A 26,522-nucleotide genomic window follows, 5' to 3' on the forward strand; every position below is an offset into this window, starting at 1 on the left:
ATAGTTATTTTGATGATGTTGGTGTCGTTTTCATATGATTCGACACCGCTGAGCACGAATATGACCTTAGATTTTCTGCTACAATCACCTACCCCTCTCCAGAGTCCCTCAGCCTCCACATTTTTCACGATTTTCGAAAGAAAATGACGATTACAACTATTCCAGCGACGAAAGTTATACCACAGATGATGACATTAGTGATGATGACGATTAAGTGAATCACAAATTAACATTCTTTACTTTTTTTAATAAGTATTTCGTTACCATATTTTTTCTTGTGATTTTTTATGTACGTAGGTAGTCATTGAATTATAAAATACATACTCATACATACTCAAGTTACAGTTATCATGAATAATTATTATGCCACATATTCTCCGCATACCTATACAGTCCAGTACACATACAGATTGTTACGTTTTCTGGGTGGAAAAAAATTGAAGGGTCCACCCCCCTCGAGGGGGAGTCATGTGCTGTAGCTCATTCTACGAGAAATTTTATGTACAATAACAATGAACTTATGTAATTTTCCCATAGCAATGAAACCAACATCACCAAAATAACATTATTTCGAAAATCGTGAAAATTGAGGGGGCTGAGGGGCTCTGGAGAGGGGTAGGTGAGTGTAGCAAAAATCTGAGGTCATATTCGTGCTCAGCGGTATCGAATCATATGAAAACGATACCCTACTCATTGATAGTTGTTTTTTTTCAAAATGGCCATTTCACCCCCCACCCCCCTACGATACATTATTTCAAGTTTTTACCTCGGCGCACCAAAGCAAAAATTTCTAATATAGTATATGATGTTTGGGGGCCAAAAATACATCCAAAAAACGTGTTTACAAAATTTTACCTCGCAATCTTGATTGTTAATAGGCCTAAAAAAATGAAAAAAACGCCATTTTGGGGGGTAAATATGAGGGGAGGGGGTTGAAAATTTTTGTGGGGTTACCTATCAAGCATATACATAACCTCCAGAAAAATTTTCAAAATCGGTTGAAATGGGGCTGAGGAAAGTGATAATGAAATTTCAAAAAAGGAGGGTTCCGCAAAAAGGGGAGGGGGTGTGGATCTAACATTTTTTGCGCGGAGGTTTCTCTATGGTACCCACTTTTCATGCTAATATCAACTCGAACGCTGTCGGGGACCATTTCACCCCTCTTAGGCGCCTATAGACGTTTTGTATTTTTCAGGGAACCCCCCTTTTTTGAATGGTTGTGGTTCCAACCCCCTTGAGGGTAGAAGAAAAGTTGATATGTCACTAGATCGGAAATTTGACGTAGATTCTTGTGTCTAACCTCATTTTTCGCTAAAATGCAATGCGGGGGAGAAAATTGCAAAAAACTGGTTTTGGGGGCCTTAGATCCACAATAGGGGAGAAAGCTCACCAGGGACGACCGGGGACTCATCGGATTCGTGTTCAGCACCAAAAAATGGACCTGTATACCAAAATTCAGCTTTCTACCTCACTTTTCCCAATGGAATGTTATTTTTCCTGGACTATATCTAATAAATAAAATATGTACCTACCTACTACCTACTTATAGATCCCTTCAACTAATCAATTCCAATTGGTTTTTTTTTAGACAATAATTAGTACTAGGGATACCTAACATTAATTTTGATGAATTCGATTACCGTTGGTTTTGTACTCATTTTTGTTCAATTATGTTTAATTATTGCTGTCCGCTGTCAAGAGGACAATAGTGCAGAAATCAGAAAGGAATACGGTGAATAAGTTATTTAATCGGCTGACAGCTTTATATTGGTATGTGTCTAACTGGTTTTAGACTATAATGAGAATTGTCTTTCTGCTACAGATCCAAACAATGAGCTTAAAAAAGGTGATATTTCTCTGCTAAAAAAAATTTCTAAAAATGAACGGTCTGTTGTGGCTGATGTTTTGATAGAAAAGCAAGCCCTTAACAAGCGCAATGATTACTTCGAACAAAGAAAAGTAAGTGTGAATAAAAAATTAAGAGGCATACATTATGTATTCTAAAGACGTTTATTGGTGGTTTTTTGCTAAATGGCATACCCTATGCACTTACAGATTTACCAACATTTCGTTTGCGCCGTAGACAAGACCAGAAGTGTCTTTCATAATTATAATCACCATTACCGTTTTGGTAACTTCCGAGGCATTGCGCAAATTGAAGTAACCGAAGAAGAATATAAAATACAGTTACCAGAACCCTATTTCAGTTTGGCACATTATCAAGCTTATATTGATCGTTATACAGAGTTTAATAATCTGCAGGAAGTTCAACGGAGTTGGTATTTTTTTATGTCGGAATCTGATAATCCGTTGGCTAAAAATATAAGAAGCTTCCTCGATTTATACCTCGAAGACAATAACAGTAAATTTTCAAACAATCTCACTGAATTGTATACTACCTTTTCGGCTTCAATTGCTGTATACAGCAAATTTTTTGATTACATTTCTCACGCTGTACTTACGAAATTGCATATCTTTAAGGTTGATTTAGACGATAATAACTCGTTTTTTAAATTTTTATTCGACTATATGTCGAGTTATGATTTTCAATTACAAGACCTCGATTTCATAAATATTTTAATACATTCCGAACCAATTGACGGAAATAAACACTCAGTAAGTCGCATGAAACAATTGCTTTTTTTCGAAACCACGAATCCTAAACTCCTCAAATCGGATAAACGTGTTATAATTCTTCAATCTGATGATTGCCCAAGACAAATATTCTACGGTTCCATCATGAACCATGATATAAGAACACCTGTACTTTTTCCAAAAAACAAATATGAATGAGGTATACTAATGTACTGAGTAATATTAAATAAGTGTAAATGTAAACCTAGTAACCTACTAAATAATTAGGTAGATAATTTTAAATACCATTTAAAAATATATTTTTTCACATAGAAGGCGAATGTGTCTGAATTTCCAAAACTAACCCTCAAATTCTACGTCAGAGATCTATTATTACTTTAAATGCAATTGTCAGTACCGGAATAATCTTCAAAATCACACAATCCGACAAAAAAATCTGTATAAAGTGTATAAAAAAGTACAACACACACACAAAAAACTATAAAATACTCACAATACTTAGAATTACTAATCTATAGCAGATACTCTCCACTCCCTTATAGGCTTCGACCCGTCAGCGATGAAATTAAAATATGTCCTGTAATGAGATCATGAGCCAACGAAATCTGCTACAAAAAATAGTTATCCATGAGGAAGCTGAACCGCATTTCATTTCAGTACTCTCCAGATACATATTTGAATTTGCCAAAATACTTATTGGGATCTACGATCTTTAAATCGAAAAATAGGTGAAATATGATGTATCCAATTAAATTTGTCGCACACTGGTTTACTAGCATAAGTAATCACGAAGCATCAGAGTCAATGAAATTTCATTCTTTTCGCTGCAAAAAAGAAACGGAAATAGTAATTAATTTTTTTTTCGAAAATTATAAAATGTTTTAGGTAGATATTCTATATTTCTATACCTGAATAATTATTGACGAGGGCTTGTTTTGCTTTACAAATGGTTATCCAATACATCTGCGCGATATCTTTGTCTCCTTCGTATCTGTCCGGGTGATATATTGAACCTAATTCCCTGCAAATTACGTTCAAAAATTAATCCTAAAATAAGGTAAGCGATAGTGTTTTTTTATCGACTACCTAATTTTTAACATTTTTAAAAGTTGAAGCCTTATTCAGATTCCAAAACTTCGTAAAATATTACCTGTAGGCTTGTCGAATTTCATCAATCGAGGAATTTTTTGATACGTTCAATATTTCGCAGTATTTATCGATCTTCTTATTAGGATAACGAGCGATCCAAATGATAGCATCGAATACAATTTGCAATTCTTCTAGCTTCTCTTCGAGCAACTGTTTGGCTTCTTTTTCAATCGATTGGATAGAATTTAACCAGGCGATGGTTTCTTCGCATTTTTTCAAAATCATATCTTTATCCACTTTGTCGATTTCATCGTTCAATTTTTTATTATCCAAGATGTTCATCACGTCGATGCAGTACGACTCTAATGAGTCTTTGGCGGCTAATACATCTTTTCGTTTTTTGTCGATAATTCGATATTGTTGGGCTTCGGCGATCATACGGTCGACTTCATCCTTACTTAAACGACCTTTATTGTACGCGATGGTAATTTGGTTCCTGATACCGGTTGATAGTTCCACCGCAGATACAGTCAAGATACCGTTAGCATCGATTTCGAACGTTGCGTCCATTTTAGCTTCTCCAGCTGGGCCAGGAGGCAAACCGTTAAGCAGGAATCTACCAAGGAAGTAATTATCTTGGCATTTTTCAAATTCACCTTCGTATACTTCAAAAAGAGCCCTCGCTTGATTATCACCCTTCGTCTGATAAAAACCAGTTGCTCTGGCTGGAATGGTAGTATTATGTTTGATGACCACAGACATGATGCCATCGTTAACAGCAACACCTAACGACAACGGTGTTACGTCGAATAACACTATATCTTGTACAATATTCGATTTGTCGCCATTCAAAATGGCAGCTTGTATGGCAGCTCCATAAGCTACAGCTTCGTCCGGGTTAATCGTCTTGTTCAATTCTTTACCGCCGAAAAAATCTCGCAGCATTTTTTGTATTTTCGGAATTCGAGATGAACCGCCTACCAAAACGACGTGATCGATTCGAGTTTTATCCATTTCAGCATCTTGAATGGCTTTTTCAACCAGAACCATTGCGTTTCGAAAGAAGTCCGAATTCAATTCTTCGAAACGAGCACGTGAGATGGAACTGCAGAAATCAATATCATCCTGAAGTGCTTCGATTTCGATTTCTGCTACAGTCGCTGACGATAAAGTTCTCTTAGCTCGTTCGCAAGCGGTTCGCAAACGTCGTAAGGCTTTTTTATTGTTGAAGAGATCTTTATTGTATTTACGTTTGAATTCGTCGGCGAAATAATTGACCATCCTGTTGTCAAAATCTTCACCTCCCAAATGAGTATCGCCGGCGGTTGAGATCACTTCGAAGACGTCGTTTTGAATTGTCAGAATGGAAACGTCGAATGTTCCGCCACCGAGATCGAAAATCAATACGTTACGCTCTGTGGAGTCCTGAAAAAATTGAAACGAATTACTCGTACATAATATTAGTATCATGTTATTTTTTTTCATTCTAACAGGGACTGAAATTTTTGAATCAGAGTAAAGGATACCCAAGGAAAAAGTGCTCAAAAATACACCACTAGCAGAAATTTCAACTGCTTAAATTCATTTATCAGTTTTTGGCGAATTTTTATAATTTCTTTACCCATTTTACTTTGAAAAAAAAAAATCAAAATGAGTAATTTTGAAAGATTTAAAAATCTTTGGACTCTTGAATTTTTCATTAGAGCCACCGAAATGTTTTCAAGAGCCACCTCAGAAGTTTCTTGCATGTTTCAGTAGGTGTACAAGGTACCTAAGAAAAAAAATGACCAAGTGACCCAGAGGTGGCTTGTCTTGGCAGTTCATGAAACATAAAAGTAATATCTACTTATGTAAAGTATACGTACTTTTTTTTCTAGACCATAAGCAATGGCAGCAGCTGTAGGTTCATTAATGATACGCAATACGTTCAAGCCTGCAATTCTAGCGGCATCTATTGTAGCTGCTCTTTGCGAATCGTTAAAATAGGCAGGTACAGTGATCACAGCATTTTTTACCGTTTTACCCAAATATGCTTCGGCAGTGTCCTTCATTTTTTGTAATACCATCGAAGATATCTGCAGAAAAATTCAGTCAAAAAGTAAATACCTACATTTGTGATGCATGTACCACAAAATGTGTACCGATTTTTAAAATATCTATTCGTAGTTTTGTATCTATTTTCACTCACTTCTTCTGGAAAATACGTTTTAGAAGCACCTTTGATTTCAACTTTAATTTTTGGTCTCTTGTTATCATTGATGACTTGGAAAGGCCAGTGTTTCATATCATTTTGTACCGAAACATCATCGAATTCACGACCGATCAATCTCTTGGCATCTGAAAATGAAGAAGAAGAATATTATCGAACGGACTGTATACCATAATTAGTACCTGGTACTTACGAATACAAGGAGTAACCAGAAACTTACCGAAAATCGTATTATTTAGGTTTCTCGTAGATTGACTTTTCGCTGCATCGCCAATCAATACTTCATCGCCAATAAAGCTCACGTAACTTGGCATGGTTCTGCTACCTTGATCGTTGGCGATAATTTCAACCTTTCCATGCTGGAAAACACCAACGCAAGAGTACGTAGTACCCAAATCTATTCCAATTGCTGGAGCATCCATTTGAGTTCCTATCAAAAATTACAAATTTTTTATTAACAATAATGAAGTACTTTCTACTTTTACTTTGGTTTTGGTTCAGATGTCTGATAGACTGCCCTATCTATAAGTATGTACTTTTGATGGAGCGTAATCATGACTGCATACCTATTTGAAATTTCAAGAGGCAGAGACAGCTACAGGGCGCCCAAAAATATTAAGTACCCCAAAGAACGTTTTTTGTTAAAAATAGAGGTTGGCAACATGAACTAGATGCATATGATTGGTGGAAAGTTATCACGCCAGTCCAACAACCAATCATGTGCTATCATTATTATCATTCACTGTGACAAACTGAAACACTTGATGACTTGACACAGTTGACACTGACACAAAACTTTTTTGGGGGTGCTCGATATTTTTGAGCACCTTGTGTTTAAAAGAAGTCTTGAAACAAACTTTTTTCAATTTCGATTTGAGCAGAACTACATACATATTTCACCCTAACAAAAATTATAAAATTGAAAGCACTGGAGGCGAATCAAAATTACTTATCAATTATCATCAAGCAGGACCCTTGTCTAGAGTAACCACACGTGGTCGTTGACTCGCAGAATCTACAAGTGATTCGTACTTAGTTTTTTTTAAAGATGAGATCATAAGAAAGAAATTAATTATTTAGATTTTTAAGGTATACCTAAAAGTATATCGCAGTACGAGCATCTAACTCAACTGATGATATATTCCTTATTCCTTTGTGCATTGTTCGTACAAGATACATAATCTAATCTAGAAATACGTAAATCAAAACTGAAAAAACTTACTCACTTTTTTTTTCGCCAAAGATGTACACTCAACGTAGGTACCAATGTATCAAATTTTTCTCGACAAATTGGAGTAAAACAGAACACCAACCATACAGTGGAATCCAAATTCCAAATCCAAGTATTACTGTAAATAAATGCCGAAGCCCGAAGCTGGAAGCAGAGGACGAGGAGAAATGCTATTCGATGGCTTTATCAGTTACTGAGTGAGGTTTGTATTCAAACAATGCACACGTGATTTTGGCAGTAGCTGGATCAGCTGGATGGGCATGGATGGGGGATGGTACGAAAAACGAGTTGTTGTGGGTGGAGGGAAGTTCGAAGATCACTTTCACTATACCTAGTACCTACCTAGTACCTACACACACACACACACACACACACACACACACACACACATGATTAGATTGAGGGATGAACACAATGAACACATATACATATGTACAGTTAGTGCCGAAAATATTCGGTTTGAATTTAGCGTCATTGTTTTTCGTTGCCTGCTCGCGTAATTATAACGATCGGTCAAAAGTAATTAGTGATTCTGAAAGCTCAAATCTTCCTCTTTCAGAATCACTATTCACTTTTGCCCGTTTGTGCTTTTAACTGGGAGAAAAATGAATATTCGTAAAACAAGTCAAAAATAGGCGTTCCAAAAATATTCGGTTTCAATAAAAAAACAAAACAAATAATGATACGCTCCAGGAAAAAGTACAATACGTCGGTAAAGGTCAAGTCGGAGATATTCACACTACAAATACGGCACACATTACGCACATTTCAAGACAAACCGTGCTCAGAAATGTTGAAAATTACCGAATTTATTCAACTTTGATGTTGAAGTGTTGAAATAGTTCATTTCGACATGAAATGACACGTTTCCCGGGGTAATTTTTCGCGTAGAATTCGATGCTGCAGTCTAAGTTTTTGTAAAACCAACTTGAGTACGTTTATTTTCGAAAAATTGTATAAAAGCTCACCGAAATGAACATGATAAAATTTTCAGTCTTTTAGTTTTTCGCATATGCCGGACGAACTGTACGTACCAGCAAAAATCTGTTACGGTGATCTGAAAGAGAATTGAATTTTCTACAATTTCGTTCATGAAATTTTTTGCTAGGATGCTTTGTTTCAAAACTGTAGATCTTTGAAGTTGGAGTAACGAAAAGTTGGTCTCATACAAAGATCAACTTTAAGATCAATTTTTCGTTACTCCAACTTCAAAGATCTACAGTTATGAAAGGAAGCGTCCTAGCAAAAAATTTCATGAACGAAATTGTAGAAAATTCAATTCTCTTTCAGATCACCGTAACAGCTTTTTGCTGGTACGCACAGTTCGTCCGGCATATGCGAAAAACTAAAAGACTGAAAATTTTCTCATGTCAATTTCGGTGAGCTTTTAAAGTTGCTCCAACTTCAAAGATCTACAGTTTTGAAACAAAGCATCCTAGCAAAAAATTTCATGAACGAAATTGTAGAAAATTTAATTCTCTTTCAGATCACTGTAACAGATTTTTGGTAGGACGTGCAGTTCGTCCTGTATATGCGAAAAACTAAAAGACTGAAAATTTTCTCATGTTTATTTCGGTGAGATTTTAGACAATTTTTCAAAAATAAGCGTACTCAAGTTGGTTTTACAAAAACTTAGACTGCAGCATCGAATTCTACGCGAAAAATTACCCCGGGAAACGTGTCATTTCATGTCGAAATGAACTATTTCAACACTTCAACATCAAAGTTGAATAAATTCGGTAATTTTCAACATTTCTGAGCACGGTTTGTCTTGAAATGTGCGTAATGTGTGCCGTATTTGTAGTGTGAATATCTCCGACTTGACCTTTGCCGACGCATTGTACTTTTTCCCGGAGCGTATCATTATTTGTTTTGTTTTTTTATTGAAACCGAATATTTATGGAACGCCTATTTTTGACTTGTTTTACGAATATTCATTTTTCTCCCGGTTAAAAGCACAAACGGGCAAAAGTGAATAGTGATTCTGAAAGAGGAAGATTTGAGCTTTCAGAATCACTAATTACTTTTGACCGATCGTTATAATTACGCGAGCAGGCAACGATAAACAATGACGCTAAATTCAAACCGAATATTTTCGGCACTAACTGTATATCTTCATTGTTAGTTCAGCTATTTGCTTGGTGCTTACAGGTGAGATGACCTTGCTCGAAATTCGAGGAATCGAACACTAATCGATTGCCTTTAGCCACTGAACACAATCCTGGTACCGGTGTCTAAGATAGGTTTTTTTGATTTCATCTAAAAGGAGGGAAAATACCCTGCCAACGATTATTTAATTTTCCGATTTCCAAACAGAGTGGGCGTTATAATTTTAACACAAAAAAATTGATAAAATATTTTTCCCCACTTCAATTAGAATTTAGAAACGACTGAAAATTATTTTTGATCAATTTTTCAAAATTATGAAACTTCTGAAAATGTGAGTACCTACCTACCCACCTACTGTACAATTGGAGCTATACGGGGAAATTTCTATAATTTATTTTTCATAACAGACATTTCCAAATGAATCAAAATGCTTGAAATTTCTGACCTACTTAGACAAGGTATCCCTATGGCTATAGCCATCATTCAGCCACAATTATTATGTTTAATTTTTATTTTTTAGTCTTATAGTTGATGGAATTTTTAAAAATTGGAAAGATCTCCTTTCAATTATTCTATGAGTTTATACATACTAGTAACGAGTATTTGAAGAGTGATATTCCAAAACTCGCTTTGTCCATTTTCACAACTTTTCAGGAGACAGGAAAAACAGTTTCCCTTTAAACGGGTAAATTGGCTTTTTAGGCGAGTTTAGCACTTTATTTGGGTGGATTTATGATGTAGGAGTGTAGGTATACATTTCATCCACTAAATACTGCTGAAAAAAATTTCAATAAAAATGAACAAAGCGCGTTTTGGAACATTATTTTTTTTTTTAATTTTTATTGAATTGGCTATTTAGGTGAGTTTAACACCTCATTTTGGTAGGTTGATGATGTAGGAATGTGAGTTAATACTTCATCTACCAGGTACCACTGAAAACCCAACTTTGATAAAAATGGACAAAGCGAGTTTTGGAATATCACTCTTCATTTAAAAAAATACCTACTCGTATCTACATAAAAATTGGATAAGCAATAAGCATGATATGAAAACTTGGAGAAAAAATTACAAATTCATTAGAATTTTACTGATAATTGAAAATGTAAAAAAAGAAAGTTAATTCAATGCCTACTCATGTATTTTTATTTTTACCACGCACTAAAAAGAAAAACTAGAGATTTTGAGGTGGAAAAAAGCGAAGTAAATGTGTAAGTATGAACAAATAGGGTCAAAATTGTCAATTTATCATAATGTACTTTAAAACCTCTTTGTTAGGTCTGACTTTTTTCTAAAAATTCCAAAAATAATTAGCCAATTTTGGGCTCAATATTTCTCAAAAAGACGCAAAAACCATATTCGTTGAAGTATTGAAATGTATTGTGAAATTTAATCCTATTCTGATTAGTTTGCAGGGTTGGCAAAAAAAACCAGACATGTTTAAAACAGTATTTAAAACAGTGTTTTAAACAGCCCCAAAAAAATTGAAGTGTTTAAAACAAGGAAAGTGTTTAAAACGTTTTAAACGTTGTTTTTTTGAAATGGAAAAAAAACATCTTTTTTTCTATTTTTCTCACGAAATTCTCAATTTTTTACAATCACAGTCACATTTAAAAATAATTTGATAACCAATATAAAAATGATAAACAGAAATTTCAATCGTTGGCAGAAAGAACACTACATGATGAATGAAATTTAAACAACAAAAGTTAGACTTTTGAGATTTGAGTTTTGACTACCTATTCATTTTGCTTATTTATTCAAAATTTTGTTTAAAACGTGTTTTAAACATGTTTTAAACACTGTTTTAAACAACGAATCGATGGAACTGTTTTTAACATTTGTTTAAAACAAAAACTGTTTGAAACAAAAAAAAACGTTTTTTTTGTTTTTTTTCCAACTCTGTTAGTTTGGGGTCGCGCATAAGGATCACTTGCACCCCCTTCCGATCCTCTGGGACAACTTTTTTCTTAAAGGGGGAATCCTAAGGAACATTTCCAGCCCTTGTCCTCAAAAAAAAAAGGTGGCCCTACTTACAGAATTGCCTGTAGCCATTTTGATTGACAGGTCAGCCGAAATCGCCGATTTTGCGTTCCAACATGAGACTAGCATAACATTTTTTAAAACGTACAAAAGTAGATCGAAAGAGCAGGTAAAAATTCATCACCTGTCAACATTTCAAGTGCTAAAATGCCTTTTTCGATTTTTGGTGAATTTTTGAAAATCGAATTTAGGCCAAAAATGAGGGGAAAAAATCAAAATTCTACCAAATTGAGCTAGAAAGCTGAAATTTGGGATATGCCCTATTTTCGACCTGCCAAATCGATTGGAAATGGTTTCAAACCGTTTTGACCAGTTCTGGAGCCTCCAGTAGATTTTTGAAACTCGAAATTCTCACATAATATTCATCAAATGAATCTGCAAACTAATTTCAATAGGTACGCTGCGAAGTCGGCTACAGGTAAATTTCAAGTCGTTTTGGAGCCTCCAGCGATTTTTTGAAAATTACTGGAGCCTCCAGTAGATTTTTGAAACTTGAAATTTCCCCAAAATTTCATCAAATGGGGTTAGCAAATCCGAAATTTACTCTGCAAACTAATGGTAGTAATGATGGTTTCAAGTGGTTTTGAAGCTTCCAGCTACTTTTTGGAAATTTCAATTCTCCTAAAAACGCCATGAAACCTTTCAGAAAGTTACTGGAGGCTCCAAAATTATATGAACCCACCTGAAGTCGTCTTCAGAGATTGTTAAAATTGGGGTGCATAGTTAATTTCAGCTTTCCAAAGTTTCAAAAATTTACTTGAGGCTCCAGTAATTTCCAAAAAATTGCTGGAGGCTCCAAAACGACTTGAAATTTACCTGCAGTCGACTTCGCAGCGTATTGAAATTAATTTGCAGAATTAATTTCGGATTTCCAACTCTATTTAATGAAATTGTGCGGGAATAACACTACTGTAGAATTTAAATCTTTACCTTTCGTAGAATGAAGATAGAGGAGAATCTTCAATCACGTCCGGTTCACGTCCCATAACTCAAAGTTTATACAGGGTGTTCCAGAATAACCTTTCACTTTTGTTTTATTAGTAGCTCTGAGAGAAAAATGGTTACGGAAATTTTTTTATAACCAAAATGAAGTAGAAATGTGCCGTTTTTAGACCATATATTTGAGTTTTCATTATAAATTAAGTTTTAAAAATTATTCCACCAAGATGTTTTCCATCATTTTTGACACAATCGACCAAACGTTTTTTAAAATTATTGAACACTTTGTTGAGCATTTCTCTTCTAATCAGTCTTGATTCACGAATAATATTATCTAGGAGCTGTTTCAGAGTCCTAGGATCATCTTGATATACTTTTGACTTGAGGTAACCCCATAAAAAAAAATCACATACTGAAAAATCAGGGGATCGAGGTGGCCATGAAATTTCTGTGTTCAGCGAAATTATTCGATGACCAAAATGCTCACGCAATAAAGAAATCGTGTCCGTTGCGGAATGACAGGTAGCGCCATCCTGTTGGAACCAAGTAACTCTATACTTGTGTCTGCGTTTCAATTCAGGAATGAGAAACTCGTTTAACATTTTGCGATAGAGATGGTCTATACTCACCACGTTCATGGAACACAAGTGAACGACTGACTGAATCATATGTTCGATTTCCGATCTCATCTGATCCATCACTCAACACTCATACGGCACTGCTTTACGAGCATCCTTTCGCGTATTTTATTTCGATTTAAAATTTTTTTCATTGCAATTTTTGTATTTTGGTAAAATAGCTGTTTTCAGTGTTGGGGGGCGTTGTGTCCGCTCACCTCGGCTTCGCCTCGGTTGCGCGGGTCGCTTTGTTGTTCATACTATGTCTGTTAACTTCCCTCGGTCTTCGGCCTCGGTGAGCAGTGCTGTGCAGGGATGGAAGAGCCTTGAATTCAGGGCTCCTGCTCTTGGCTCTGGCTCAGCTCCCCGCAAGTTTCAGCTCTGGCTCGCTCTTGGCTCTTGGATCTTTTTCTTTACATGAGCTCTTTGGCTCCTTGCTCGCTCCTCAATTCTTTCCGACTCCGCTCTTTGACTCTTGGCTCCCTCTTCCAATTTCTCGGCTCCCACTCCAGCTCCAGCTCTGGCTCTTGGCTCTTTAAATTAGAGTTCAAAATTCGTGAAAAACGATGAAAAAAATGAAAATACACTGCAGTTATTTTCATTTCATTTCTCAATGAGGAAACAAACTTAGAAATTCTTCATTTTCTTCACAAATGTGAGTTGAAAGTAGAAATTTTTAATAAAATTGTGCGCATTTTTTTACTTTTTTCTCTAATTTTAGGGAGCCAAAGAGCCTGAAAAATTTTGTGGGCTCCCACTCGGCTCTGGCTCTTTCCAGGTTAAAGACTCCTTATGATGATGGCTCTCTTGAGTAAAATAAGGAGCTCTTTTGCAAGAGAGCTCTTGATGTTTTTCTGCACTTTCATTTATTTGGCTCTTGGCTCTGGCTCTAGCTCCTCAAAAAATCCGGCTCTTTCAGACTCTGGCTCCGGCTCGCTCCCGGCTCTTCCATCCCTGGTGCTGTGAGAACGAACGAAAACGGGAACGGGAACGCATAAAGAACGCAACTTTTCAAATTTCCTTCAAAGAACGAACGGATAATCACACAAATCCTCTTGAAGAACGTTCTTACTGAGAATGAGAACATTAAATTTGTGAGAACGAGAACGGGAACGGGAACGGAGTGCTAATTTGCCATTCTTAGATGTTCTTTCAGGGTTCTCAAATTACCTCCCAAAACTCTGAAAAATAGGAAAAAATATGCTTTTTCCACAAACTTTTAGTAGTTTTTGGGTACAATAGAAGAAAATGAAAAAATTTCCATCAAAAATGGCTTCGCTTGTACCACAGAACCCTATTGGGAACGGGAACGGGAACACAGGAACGTAAATTTTGGAAATTTGATTGAGAACGAGAACGGGAACGGGAACGGGAACGCTTCTGCTTATGAAGCATAAGAACTAGGAACAGGATAACAGGAACGAGGTGTTAGATTTTTGGGAGTGATAAGGAACAAAGAACGGCGTTCTTTATTGTGAGAACAAAGAACGGGAACGGGAACGAGCACTTCCGCGTTCTCACAGCACTGTCGGTGAGTACAGTTTTTTTATAAACAACCGCAAGTGCTACATACACGGTAAATGTCCAGCCTCCGTCTGAACTCACCAAGGGGAGTAATGCTCATCGAGTGAAATATAAATTTTAAACGGCTCGGCTTCGCCTCGCCTAATGCGCGCACTATCCAAAAAAACAGTATTCGTGACGAAAAAGAAGGAAAAAATAAAATAAATTCACATGATCGTTCAATAATCAATTTGAAAAAAATTTGAATCGAAAAAAAATTTAAAAAAATTTTCAGGATCTGGCGGGGATCGATCTCTAGACCTTCCGCACTGTAATCCATATCTTTCACCACTCAGCCATCGACACTGCTTATCGAATAGCGTTTTCGTTCGGTATACAAGCTGGCAAACAGCGACGAAAACTACCCCCCCACGCGCGCGTATACATGTACGCGTACGCGCTCGCAACTAGCAAAAAAGAACGAATCTGCACTGATACTTCATTGTTATGTTCCATGAACGTGGTGAGTATAGACCATCTCTTTGCGATACCTCTCACCGTTCACCGTTTCATCAAACACATACGGTCCCACTATACCGAATTTAGCCACGCCCATCCAAACAGTCAACTTAGCGGAGTGTAGAGGTTTCTCGTGTATTATCATCGGATTCTCTGTCGACCAGTAGCGCATATTTTGTTTATTCACATCACCGTTTAGATAAAAATGAGCTTCATCAGTAAAGAGTAACGAGTTCAATGGAATCTCACCAGTATCAATTCTTGTAAGCATATCCTCGGCAAATGATTTTCTTCTCACAAAATCAGTTTTTTGTAACTTTTGAATGATTAAAATCTTATATGGATGGAAACTGAGGTCTTCAGATAAAATTCGTTGCAGAGAAGTTGGTTTGATTTTTAAATTTAACGCTCGTTTACGTATTGAAGTGGTAGGGGTAGTCTGTACTGAATGCCTTACTCGGTCCGTTGTTTCTGGCGTTCTTACTGATCTTTTCCGACCTGTAGGCTTATTTTTACAAGCATGAGCGGTTTTCTCGAAGTTTTTTACCCATAATTTCACTGTTGGCCTCGATGGCACTTCACTTTTACCGGTAAGTTTAAAATGTTTGCGGAAGGCACGAATTGCACTAATGTAAGAGTCATTATTTTTGAAAAAGGCCTTTACAATAAAAGCGCGCTGCACAGCCGTCCACTTCTCCATGGTAAAAAATTAATACTGAAACATAATTCGGCATGTGTTGGCTACCTGGAACCGCTTTTACCATTCCCCTAACACCATTTGAACGCAGATCAGTGCTCACCAAAATGTGAAAGGTTATTCTGGAACACCCTGTATTATCTTCCTCCGTACTTGCTCTGGAGGTGATGTTCAATTCGTAAACGGAAAATTTGAAGTACGGATGACCAATGACCATACACCGTAACGTATATCGGTCTTTTTAAACTGAAAAAAAAATCACTTTTCAAATCGCCACGTTTCATAAATTCAATAATGACGAAAAACTCTCGATCGTCAACAGAATGCCATCAATTTTAACATTCATCGTGTGACGATAAATGCAAGACTATTCGTATAGGTACTATAGCCTACTTAAATTCTCATCGAATAACCTAAAAACTCAAACGAAATCCTATTCTAATAACCTGAGATAAAAAATCAAATCAAATTTACCCTTTGTGAATATGTACTTTATCGACACCGCAAGTCGCTGAATGAAAAATGTAGGCGTCTGGTTCGTAAGGTGGTGGTAATTGACGAGTGTCTGAAACGTATAGATCAGCGTCACCGATCCTAAACACAAACGTTCGTATATGCAATAAGTAGTTAATTACATCATATGAAGTATAGTCATACGTCAATTTACGAATCAGGTTATTCTTTACGGAAATCCGATACTCACTTTGAAATCAAAGTTATATCAAACGGCTCTGGATGAGAGAAACTAAAAACGGATTCACATCCTGCTTCGACGTAACCCCTTACTTCTGGCCACTGGACAGGCTCAATTGTTTCTTGCGTACAATTTGTGATTGAAATCACCTGAACAAGCATTTTATAATTTCAAAATATTATTGTTAGATAATAGTTATTAACTACTATCACGAGTAACTGGAAATGTTAAAAATTCACTCACGCAAAGAACGATGCCATATACAAACAGACACGAGTAGGCTTTCATTGGAAATAGGTATTCGATTTTTATGTTTAATTAAGACAACCGAATCAAAAGTAATTAATAATTGCACAAAAATATTTTGCTAAATTAAATTATCAGTTATCAATCGTCAAACGCCGATTTTGATCAGAATAAAAGGATGTGTTTGTACTGGCCGCGTCCTAGCAACGGATACACACATGTGAACGTTTTGATTTTGACCAAACATTCAAACTTGTTGTAACTTGTAAAATGACCAGTCACTGTAACGGCGATTCTGCATTGCATGGCACCAAATACTACCTCAATCGAGTTTTTTGATAATTTAAAAATTATTCGTGCATTAAAAATGTTTTGCTATACTGCACCTTGATTGGCTAATAGGTATTTCTGTTACCTTTTCTTACTTTTCAGTTTTCAGTTCTTTCTCGAATTCCGCCAAATAAATTTGTGGTGCAGTACTTTCGCAAGAATATCAACTTAATGTTCGAAGAAAAATCATTGGGTTTCGGTATCGAGTATTGATCGTTAATTCCAATGTCCTACAGGTTTTTTTTTCTAAATTTCTTAACTCAATGATACATGCTGATCACCGTCCAGCTACATCGAATCATTATTCCATGAAATTATGAAAGAAGAAAAAAAAGGAGAAGCGATCACGCATTCAACAACACAACTGAGAATCTGGGTAGCAAAACTAGATTTGAGTTTAGAAATTGAACTGGAAATTAAAAATCTGCAGGTAGAGATATCAAAAAAATGACCCAATTTTCTAAAAATCGCAACTATTTAAAAGCTTAGAATTGCATTCGCATAGGTATTTATTTTCAAATAATTCAATTTCGAATCATTTATTATGACATTTATGATGAAAAAGGTTACTTTAAGAATACAAAATACTTACAATATAATTATGTACAAATTGTTTGATATTAACACGAATTATTTTAGAATTGATATCGGTTTTTCAGAGCTTGATTTTTTCATTCAAAGGAAAAAGGTTAGTGTTTTATACCTTGATTTGTTTTTGAACAAAAATTCAAACTTCTATAATACCTATAGGCACAATGATCGTGAAAAATCACTTCTTCGGTTAATACAAAACGAGGCAAATTTACTCGGAACATAATTTCAAAACTCAAACACATTAATTACTGTAACAGGATTCTAGAAAGAATGTCTAAATTTTGAACATTCCAACACACTGTTACGGTCTTACGAATTCGAACGCAATTTAACAACAATAACAAAAAACTCACAAGAAATTGTTCTGGAAAAGAGAAGGAAGTTTTCTTAAATATATCTGAAATTAATTAAAGAGTAACGAGGTATCGCGGTAAGTATTATAAACTCGAATAGGAAAAATAATGGGATTTTAAACCAACTATTTGGAAGTCTTAAACTTTGCATCATTCTGCAATGACTTCAGTCAAATTCAAAACAATTTTTAAAAACTTTCTTCTTGTTTTCTGAACTTCAAACACAAAGACGCGTTACACTCCTTTCAACTTGTATAAATCCTTGAATTTACGTTGGTAATCGGAATTGGTGTTTTGATAGTCGTCGATATTGATGAATTTGCCAATATTCAGATTTAAATATCTGCGTTAAAAAAATCCGCAATTATTTACACGAAACAAGAATTTGAATCAAATGCTCATTTATCTAGGCAGACGTACCTTACGTAATCGTTAATATTTTCTTCAACGGAGTGAGATCCATAATCATCTAACTGCATATGAGCCAATAAATGGCCTATCTTAACTGTAATCATATAAATTATTCACTATACTGTTTTTTCGAACAAGGTACCTCTATTAATGAACCTTATACTAACCAAATAATCTTATAAATTGAGCAACACCGTAGACAGAACTAGGAACGAAATCTGGTTTAGTTTCAGTTAGCTGAAACAATAATTCATTCGAAATGATGAAGATTGATATCAGCGTAGAATAAATAATCTAAAAATTGGTTCGTTTAATTACCTTAATGTGCTGAGGTTTTTCAAACGGGTATAATAATTTTTGCGAAACCACAACGTTAAAATATTGCTTTAAAGCGTACGCCGTTTCTTTGTATCTACTCGCTCTGAAATGAACAAAAAAATATGTAAGATTGATTATGCAGGCATACAGCAAGAAACGTATTGTCTTAGGCTAATGAAATTCAATATGTAGGATGAATGAAGAGAGCTGTACACATTTTAAAAATACAGTAATTTCAAAATATCATACTGGGTAATACAGCTCTTCGCCTACGATTTTTTTTCACCAGAGGTTGGAAAAATGGCGATAAAATCATACTTACAACTGCGAATCTGTAACTTTAACTTTATGTAAAACATATTTTTCGGTGATCTCATCAACAGGTACTCGAGCTGGAACCTTGGTTATCTAAAAAATGAGATTCACTAGTAAATATTCAAAAACATCAATTATTCGAGTACCTTTTTATGTGAAATCGCTACTCACTTTCTTTCTACGGCAGATTAATTCATTATCATATAAAAGCAGGTTTTTCAAATCTTCCGGAATTTGAACATTGACGATGATATATTCGTGGAATTCGAGTTCCTGAAAGTAACCAAAATGAATTATTACGAGAATAACGATAACTGAACTGAAATGTGAGCGAGTAATACAAACAGGGGAATGTGCGAAGTCTTTCTTTTTACGAGAATTCAAGTCTTGTTTATCTACTACTTTGGGCGTTGTAATTGTAGTTACACTTTTGGTAGCTGGAGTTGCGATACTTCTACGACTATTGACTGTAAATGAATAACGATGGTTGTAATTAATAATATTATTGAGAAAGTACGCTCAATACATGTAAATAGAACATTACTTAGTTTCGGAGAATTGGAACGTGAGCTGCTGTCTTCTTTTTCTCCACCGGATCCGACACTGGTTCTTCTCTTACTACTCTTTTTCTGTTGCAGTTTACTGTCGGACCAATAAGTTGAAAATTTAATGTAAAATAGAATAGTTCCCGAATATTTCTATCTATCATAGTTGTCTTACTGCTGTTTTTGCAATTCTTTCTTCCGTTCGACATTTTCATCGCTGTATTTCAACAGTCTGTCTTCGGTGGCCCATTCATCCCAACTATAAAACGAATCATTGATATAGATACATACAATATCAAATGATCAGACGACTAATTGGTTTCTATTTACTTTTTATTCCAGCCGGAATAATGAATAAGATACTCTATTTCACCATCTTCACCTCTCCTCACTTGCAAACACTTTGCTTCGTAAATCAAAGGACCATGGTAACATAGAATCTTCTCACCTGTAACATTAAACAACTTTACATTATGAATTGTTCACAAATTGTTTCATGTATTTGATAAATCGTATAGAGCTGAAAAATTCTATCAAGTTAACACAATTAACGTAATATTACCTTCTTGAAACCGGCCTTTTTCAATTTTTTTATCATTTTTATCTCCTCCTTTCGAAGACATTGCTCATCTAATTATCAACTTTGGAATGAATAGAAAACTGGTAATAGAGTACGCATAAAGGAATATTGGTAATCTAATTTCAAATGAATTATTTCTATCGCCGTATCACATCAATTTTACAAAATAAACTTCAGATAAAATTCTTCATTATCATTTTTCCAACATTTTTTAGCGGTAATTTTTTTTTAGGCCAGATGAAAATTTTAGTACAAAAAACTATCGTAAGAGCGCGCTGCATGCAAACTTTTTCAGTTTAGTACCGAAAAACTATCATAGAGGCGCTGCATACAATAGAAAAATTGGTAATTTTTGGTAATTACCAAATTTTATCGTGACCGTGAAATTTTCATTTCCTAAAAAAAAAATGTCGAACATAAACAATGTGTGATATTTTCTTTATTGATTAGTTATCAGTATTATTTAAAACTAAAGCTCGTTAATTAATTATTAATTGTTGTGTGAAAAGGATCCATTAACAACGATTCATATTTTACGAAGGAGTATCAATATATCAGGAAAAATGTCTAACGATTATTCATCTCTCAAAGTGAGTAATAAAACTACCCTCATTCATTAAGAATAAATTCTCTAAAATTACTTCATGTCATGTCACAATTTGAATATCCTATATTATTTCGTTTATCTAATTCACGATGCTTCGATTCAGGTGGTCGACTTGAAAAAAGAATTGAAAACTCGAGGTCTGAGTACAGCCGGCAATAAAGACGAGTTGGTGGAAAGACTACACACTTACACTCAAAATTTATTGGGAAGTGGTTCAGGTAATACTATACGCCGTACTTATAAACCTATGCTGGAACCTTGAATCGAGTCAATTACAATGTGTTTTTGTTTTCCGCAGATATTGATGGTTTTAGTGAATCAATAGCTGAAAATGATATATTGGACGAAGATGTATTGAATGTACGGTGTCCTATTATTTGCGCACTGCACCGAATGTATGATTACGACCTATAACATGAATGGCGTGTATTTAATTTTAGGAAGAATTGGATTACGAAGAGGACGTGCTAAAGAAGTCATCGGAACTAGTGTTTTCCGGTTCTGGAGGAAACACTTCGCTCGATTTACCGGCAGATGTTTCCGTGGACAGTAATAATTCTTCGTTGAATGTCACCGTAGTGGCAGCTAACGAAGAAAAACCGTTACCGCAAAGAGAGCAAAATAATCAAAAAGTAATAACTTGAGTGAAATCTGGTCATTTTGTTGTATATAAAGTATTTTAAGCGTATGTTTTTATTCTGCGACAGGGCGAGAAAAAAGTCCATCTTATCCGAAACCGGTCCTTATCATTGATATCGAATACTGACTTGAAAGAGAATGATAAATCAGATGAAAATAATAAAAGCGAGAATGACGACGATAACAAGAAAGACGAATCAAGCATCAAATTATGCACCAAAATTATTCCCGATTCTTTAGAAGAGGTATAGAAAAATCTACGAACTTTGATTTACATAGTTCGAGTACAGCGTTAAATTCATGTTTTTTTTTTGTTGTATTCTAACAGAGATTGGAGCTGAGGAAAAGGAAATTTGGTGTACTGCGAGAAGAAGATAAAAAGAAAGCCAGAGCGGCTAGATTTGGCATCACAACAGAACCGACTACCAATACCAAACAATCTGCTGCATCAAAACCATTGGTATGATCATTAATTTACTTTTCCAACGGATTATTACGATGTTATATTGCTTTAGGCCTGGCCAGTAAATCATTTCTTTGACAACCCAACTCTGTATTCATGTTGTTATTGTGATTTTTTTCGTTGTTCGCAGACTGAATCCGTAGATATTTTGAAAAATCGAGCACAAAGGTTTGGCCTAACCACTGCACCAGCATTAGATAAGGTATGTTTACTGACAGGTGGCTTTATGTAAATAATGAACCAACATCGAATCATCATTTACATTTTTCTGTTTAACTAGACAAAAATGTTAGAAACGTTGAAAACCCGAGCAGAACGATTTGGTAAAGTTGTTTCGCCATTATTGAATAAAGTAAGATGCTGAACATGTTCTATTTGAATTTAAATCCGTAAATCTCAAGACGAGCTAACTCATCCTTATCGTTTTCATATTTTTCTAGTTGTCAGAAGAGGAAAAAATGCAAGCACGTAAGAATCGATTTCTAACGACCGGAAATAACGATTTATCGACAGAAGAGAAAAAGAAACTCAGGGCTCAGAGATTTAATATCGCTACTTGAATTACGCACGTTTCTCGAGTTTTGGTGTAATGCATTTTTGACCTCGATTTTTATATTTATTCAGTTTTTTGGTTCGATATTTGTACTGTGTTTGATCTATGTATTATCGAAGAATGTAATTTAGTTTGCTTCATACATCGCGTAATAAATTATACTTTTGTAGCAACTGTCACATGCAGCTGCACTGTTTTCATTTCCGGTGCTGTTTTGTATTCTTTAATATGACATAAGCTTTGATTACTTCAATTTGAAAGGTAATCAGAAAAATCAGTCGAGACTCGAGACAGTCTTAGCGTGTTTCTTTGAAAAATAAGTGACCACGTTGTTTCCAATATTACCTTGACAAGATGACGATTTTAGAAAGTGTTTCATTTCGAATTTCGAGTGACGAATTTTCAATATTTCCGGTGCTGTTTTGTATTCCAACTTGATTTAGGCTTCGATTTGAAAGAGAGAATGTGAGAAAAATGAGATGAGATAGAGAATTTTCTGCGGAATGTTTCAATGATGAGACAAGAACAGTAACCACGTTGTTTCAAATATTATCTCGATAAGATGATAATTTTAGAAAGTTCTCAATCACGAATTTTGAGTTACATCCTACACTTACGTTTTCGAATACCTTCAGCGAACAATTTTCAATAAAAAAAAGCCATGATAAAGAATAAATACTTCGACAAGATGACGATTTTAGAAAGTGTTTGATTTCGAATTTAGAATGATGCATTTCCAACATTTCCTGTGCTGTTTTGTATTTCATAACTTGATTTAGGCTTCGATTTGAAAAATAGAATGCGAGAAAAACGAGTTGAGAATTTTCTGCGACGTGTTTCATTGACAGACGATGAGACGAGAACAGTAACCACGTTTTTCAAATACTACCTCGATAAGATCACATGTTTAGGAAGATCTCAACTACGAATTTTGAGTTTACAACTTTCATACACGTTTTCAAATACCTTCAGCGAATAATCTTCAATAAAAAAACCCCATGATAAAGAAAGAAGCGGCGAATACGTTCAAGTTCAATACAATGATAGATACTTACCACGAAGTATTCTGACAGAAAATGATCGAATTCTTTGCTTTCGCTGTCAGTATAATCTAGGCGCAGAATACTTACGTTCCAAACACGCCGGAATAGTCTGGCAAGAAATGATTGTAGCTCAACATCGTAATAACTCAAATTCAAATCACATCACCGGAAGCGCACTTTACCTGATTTTACATCGATTTAACCCAATTTCAATACAGAATACTCACGATCGATAGACGAAATACTACAAGAACACTCTACAAACGAAATTTAGCACACGAGACCTCGACCGGAAACGTGTTACCGGCAACTCAGCCGGTGTTTTCGGTGACCCTTGAAAAACACTCACGACTCAAGTGCGAGACATTAACCATACAGAAAAGATACCAACTTACTCAAAATCAACGCCGTTTAACCTCGTTATATACTGATAGAAAAGATAACACGGTCGAGAAGTAACTGTGTATTGAATTTCATTACTATAAAATACGCTTACACAAAAGTCTTACGATATACAAGTCGTAATATAAACACGTCCAAATGATATCTTCTCGATCAGCTTGAGTTCCGCCGTCGTTTGCAGCTTCATAAATTGATGATCGATCGTTCGTCGAATCCAGGACAAAAAAAATGTCGGTAGAATATGAAACGTGTTACATTACTTCGGCGTGGAGTCGTCTACTTGGACCTCGCCCTCATCTTCCTCCTTTTGCGCTTCAACCTACGCATACGCTTCTTGCGCCACTTAGCACGCATTTTGTACTTTTAAAATTAAAAAATTAAATTAAATTTCGCATAAAACTTTTGCGTAAAAATACGACACAAATATCGGACACACGTTTTCACGACATGGATTCTTGAATTTGTGGTCAAGTTTTTTTTTCGGAACGCTGTGGCGTTTCAATTGGAGATTTCATAAATCACAGATCAAAAATGGCGGATGCATTAACGTGTCCTTGACTTTTCACAGCTGCGCATTGAGCATGCAAATTCGTAATTACAGGTAAATTACGGTAAATTATTATTTTTTTGAAAAAAATACGGTCGTAATTTAATTATTTACCAAACGCAAACCGCAAACCACGTGAGTGTCACGTGAGTTGTTTAGTAAAAAAAAGGCGCAAAATACGGTTTTTGAAATTATTTGATAAGCTCTTTTCATTTTCCAATTTTCGATTTCAGAGGAAGAAAATTTTTAAAAAAATGCTAGAAAAGCAGAAATTTTTTTTAGTCGCAAGTAAGAACATTCAAGTCAAGTTCATCAGTGCATTTTGTGAGTCGAAATTTTAAGCATAAAATTTAATAATTATTAGGGGTGTTGGGTGTTCGAGCGCTCTACAGAACGCTCCAGAATTTACAGAAAAGAAAACGTAAAAAATTAGGGGTTTTGAGCGCTCATGAAAGACTCAAAATTGACAATAGACTGCTGCAATTGCAATGCAATTTCACAAAAAACTGTAAAAAATTTTCAACGTTTTCTGTAAATGCTGCAGGTTTTTGTAACTTGCTGGAGAGCGCTCGAACACCCCTATTGTAAGTAATTGCTTCTTGTTTTTCATTTTATAATAATTTATAATATTTTTTTATTTAGATCGGAATGGAATCTGATGAGGACCAGGACCGATCGCTTCCAAGAATTTCTGCAACTTGAAAGGCAGTAAATTTCAATAATTATCTTCTTTAAAATGAAACGTATTAAATAGCTATTCTTTGTGCTTATGTGAGTTCATTTTGTTTCAGACTTCGTTTTTTCAGAGTTCTGAGTGATGAAACATTCCAATATACTTACATCAGAATTTTCAACGCACCAGAGCGAACTTATAATACAATATATGTCATTACAAGAGTTTGGTATCAATGAATTAAGAGGTGAGTTAGATGTATCAGCTTTTACTACATATAGTTGCGAAATAAATCCATAATAGGTAATAATAATTTGCAATACCATTAATATGTTTTGTTTTTGTATTTATTCAGGATCGTTTCTGAAATTAGCCCAAAATAACAATGAGCAACATGAACGTTTTATCGAATATTCCCGCTTCACATGCAGACATCATTCGTACTGCAAACTGGTGTTGTACAAAAGGTGAAGTATTTCAGTGCAGGTTTACCTGGATAATTCACGATTTCCTTTTAAACGAACCCAGGATGCGTCCAAGTAAGCTACAATCATCTAGATTTTCAGCTAGGGACGATTCTTGCGAATGGATGTTGGACCTCAGAATCCGTAAAGACTGTAGTAACTGGCTCGATATAACAGTATCTTCTAACAGTGACAGCAGCCGGCAGGGAACTGCAGGACACGCGACTGTCTCACTCATCGCTTCATCAAATAAGAAATCGAATACTCGTCGAGAGAACTTCTTAGATGGAGGTGGATGGAATGGAATTAATTTCGAAAACTTCATTGGATATAACACGTTAATTGCTGAGAAGGACCAATTATTGCCGAACGGTGAGCTGAGAATTTATTGCAAACTTTCTTACAATCGAGACGTAATCAATGTTTCGAATCATTCTGCGGCATTCGTTAAATCGAATCCTATGCCTGATTTCGAAAAATTGCTCAATGATGAAGAAACTTGCGATGTTATCATCGACATTAATGGGAAAAAGTATCCAGCCCATAAAACTATTCTGGCAGCTCGTAGTCCGGTATTTAAGGCCATGTTTAAGCACAATATGACAGAAAATCAACGAAACTGCGTTGAAATCAAGGATATCGATGAGAAAATCTTTGAAGAAGTGCTGCGTTATATTTATACCGGAAAAGTTACCAAATTGCAAGATATGGCTTTCGAACTGATGCCTGTTGCTGATAAATATATTCTAAGCGAACTGAAAGACATGTGCTTCAATTCGATGAAAGCATTGCTATCTTCGAAAACTGCTGTGAAAATATTTAAGTACGCTGATTCGTATAACTTACGAAGTTTGAAGAGAGCGGCTATTACGTATATCCTAGCGAACTTGCAAAAAGTCCAGAAATCAGACGACTGGAATGAAATAACCTCTCGTCCAGATTTAATGTTGAGTATATTAAATCATAGAGGTTGAAGTATTACGAGATCTTATGCAATTTTAATGAATGGCTTTCAACTTTTCAACTATGTTTCTCATTAAGTAAGTTATTTTGGTGATCGTCAAGTTATTTTTCAAGTTTTCATTAATTTAATGATCCATTTTTTTTCCATCTCGTTTTAATATAAGTGATATATATTTTCAGGTTGGTCTGAATGAATTTATTCGGCAGTTGAACACGAATCAGAAAACGTCTATG

The 26,522-nt window shown here is 35.3% G+C and overlaps 4 protein-coding genes across 7 annotated transcripts; 2 read left to right on the forward strand and 2 right to left on the reverse strand.

The window, feature by feature from the left end:
- Positions 1 to 2,792: 2,792 nt before the first annotated feature.
- LOC135831261 (heat shock 70 kDa protein II-like) lies at positions 2,793 to 16,634 on the reverse strand. 2 transcript variants are annotated; one of them, XM_065343619.1, is made up of 11 exons: positions 16,486 to 16,634; positions 16,252 to 16,391; positions 16,023 to 16,142; positions 12,204 to 15,794; positions 7,120 to 7,268; positions 6,114 to 6,323; positions 5,873 to 6,021; positions 5,550 to 5,759; positions 3,746 to 5,109; positions 3,504 to 3,616; positions 2,793 to 3,419 (listed from the first exon to the last, which is right to left on the reverse strand). In XM_065343619.1, the coding sequence occupies exons 6-11, from the start codon at positions 6,313 to 6,315 to the stop codon at positions 3,397 to 3,399; spliced, it is 2,061 nt and encodes a 686-aa protein (XP_065199691.1). In that variant the 5' UTR covers positions 6,316 to 6,323; positions 7,120 to 7,268; positions 12,204 to 15,794; positions 16,023 to 16,142; positions 16,252 to 16,391; positions 16,486 to 16,634; the 3' UTR covers positions 2,793 to 3,396. The 2 variants fall into 2 exon arrangements, with proteins under 2 accessions (XP_065199691.1, XP_065199692.1); XM_065343620.1 differs by lacking the exons at positions 12,204 to 15,794; positions 16,023 to 16,142; positions 16,252 to 16,391; positions 16,486 to 16,634 and having other exon boundaries at positions 7,116 to 7,465.
- Positions 16,635 to 17,586: 952 nt separating this feature from the next.
- LOC135831263 (mortality factor 4-like protein 1) lies at positions 17,587 to 20,124 on the reverse strand. Of its 2 annotated transcripts, none has more exons than XM_065343624.1 (11): positions 19,917 to 20,124; positions 19,685 to 19,802; positions 19,530 to 19,613; positions 19,354 to 19,451; positions 19,155 to 19,276; positions 18,981 to 19,082; positions 18,817 to 18,902; positions 18,495 to 18,597; positions 18,344 to 18,413; positions 18,186 to 18,270; positions 17,587 to 18,108 (listed from the first exon to the last, which is right to left on the reverse strand). In XM_065343624.1, exons 1-11 carry the CDS (start codon positions 19,975 to 19,977, stop codon positions 18,000 to 18,002), a joined length of 1,038 nt encoding a protein of 345 aa, XP_065199696.1. In that variant the 5' UTR covers positions 19,978 to 20,124; the 3' UTR covers positions 17,587 to 17,999. The 2 variants fall into 2 exon arrangements, with proteins under 2 accessions (XP_065199696.1, XP_065199695.1); XM_065343623.1 differs by having other exon boundaries at positions 19,354 to 19,458; positions 19,528 to 19,613; positions 19,917 to 20,122.
- A 202-nt stretch (positions 20,125 to 20,326) lies between these two features.
- LOC135831265 (uncharacterized) lies at positions 20,327 to 22,396 on the forward strand. Its single transcript, XM_065343625.1, has 9 exons — positions 20,327 to 20,524; positions 20,645 to 20,759; positions 20,840 to 20,901; positions 20,982 to 21,173; positions 21,249 to 21,425; positions 21,509 to 21,640; positions 21,774 to 21,845; positions 21,924 to 21,995; positions 22,084 to 22,396. The coding sequence occupies exons 1-9, from the start codon at positions 20,498 to 20,500 to the stop codon at positions 22,201 to 22,203; spliced, it is 969 nt and encodes a 322-aa protein (XP_065199697.1). The 5' UTR covers positions 20,327 to 20,497; the 3' UTR covers positions 22,204 to 22,396.
- Positions 22,397 to 24,299: 1,903 nt separating this feature from the next.
- On the forward strand, positions 24,300 to 26,459 carry LOC135831262 (protein roadkill-like). Of its 2 annotated transcripts, XM_065343622.1 has the most exons (4): positions 24,300 to 24,512; positions 24,831 to 24,896; positions 24,980 to 25,108; positions 25,217 to 26,459. In XM_065343622.1, the coding sequence occupies exon 4, from the start codon at positions 25,247 to 25,249 to the stop codon at positions 26,297 to 26,299; it is 1,053 nt and encodes a 350-aa protein (XP_065199694.1). In that variant the 5' UTR covers positions 24,300 to 24,512; positions 24,831 to 24,896; positions 24,980 to 25,108; positions 25,217 to 25,246; the 3' UTR covers positions 26,300 to 26,459. The 2 variants fall into 2 exon arrangements, with proteins under 2 accessions (XP_065199694.1, XP_065199693.1); XM_065343621.1 differs by lacking the exon at positions 24,300 to 24,512 and having other exon boundaries at positions 24,637 to 25,108.
- Positions 26,460 to 26,522: the final 63 nt, after the last annotated feature.

Source organism: Planococcus citri, chromosome 1, assembly GCF_950023065.1.
Source record: "Planococcus citri chromosome 1, ihPlaCitr1.1, whole genome shotgun sequence".
NCBI lineage: Eukaryota > Metazoa > Arthropoda > Insecta > Hemiptera > Pseudococcidae > Planococcus > Planococcus citri.

Bases quoted from the DNA above. Each gene is read 5' to 3' on its own strand.
- LOC135831262 (XM_065343622.1), top strand. From the start codon at position 25,247: ATGAGCAACATGAACGTTTTATCGAATATTCCCGCTTCACATGCAGAC.
- LOC135831263 (XM_065343623.1), bottom strand. From the start codon at position 19,977: ATGTCTTCGAAAGGAGGAGATAAAAATGATAAAAAAATTGAAAAAGGC. The intron at 19,459-19,527 runs AAGACAACTATG...CAACTTATTGGT, and splicing joins AGAATTGCAAAAACAGCAGT to CCGACAGTAAACTGCAACAG. The intron at 18,903-18,980 runs GTGAGTAGCGAT...CTCATTTTTTAG, and splicing joins TAATCTGCCGTAGAAAGAAA to ATAACCAAGGTTCCAGCTCG.
- LOC135831261 (XM_065343619.1), bottom strand. From the start codon at position 6,315: ATGGATGCTCCAGCAATTGGAATAGATTTGGGTACTACGTACTCTTGC. The intron at 3,617-3,745 runs GTAATATTTTAC...CGTAATTTGCAG, and splicing joins GAAATTCGACAAGCCTACAG to GGAATTAGGTTCAATATATC. The intron at 3,420-3,503 runs GTATAGAAATAT...TCTTTTTTGCAG, and splicing joins CCTCGTCAATAATTATTCAG to CGAAAAGAATGAAATTTCAT.
- LOC135831265 (XM_065343625.1), top strand. From the start codon at position 20,498: ATGTCTAACGATTATTCATCTCTCAAA. The intron at 20,525-20,644 runs GTGAGTAATAAA...GCTTCGATTCAG, and splicing joins ACGATTATTCATCTCTCAAA to GTGGTCGACTTGAAAAAAGA. The intron at 21,426-21,508 runs GTATAGAAAAAT...GTATTCTAACAG, and splicing joins TTCCCGATTCTTTAGAAGAG to AGATTGGAGCTGAGGAAAAG.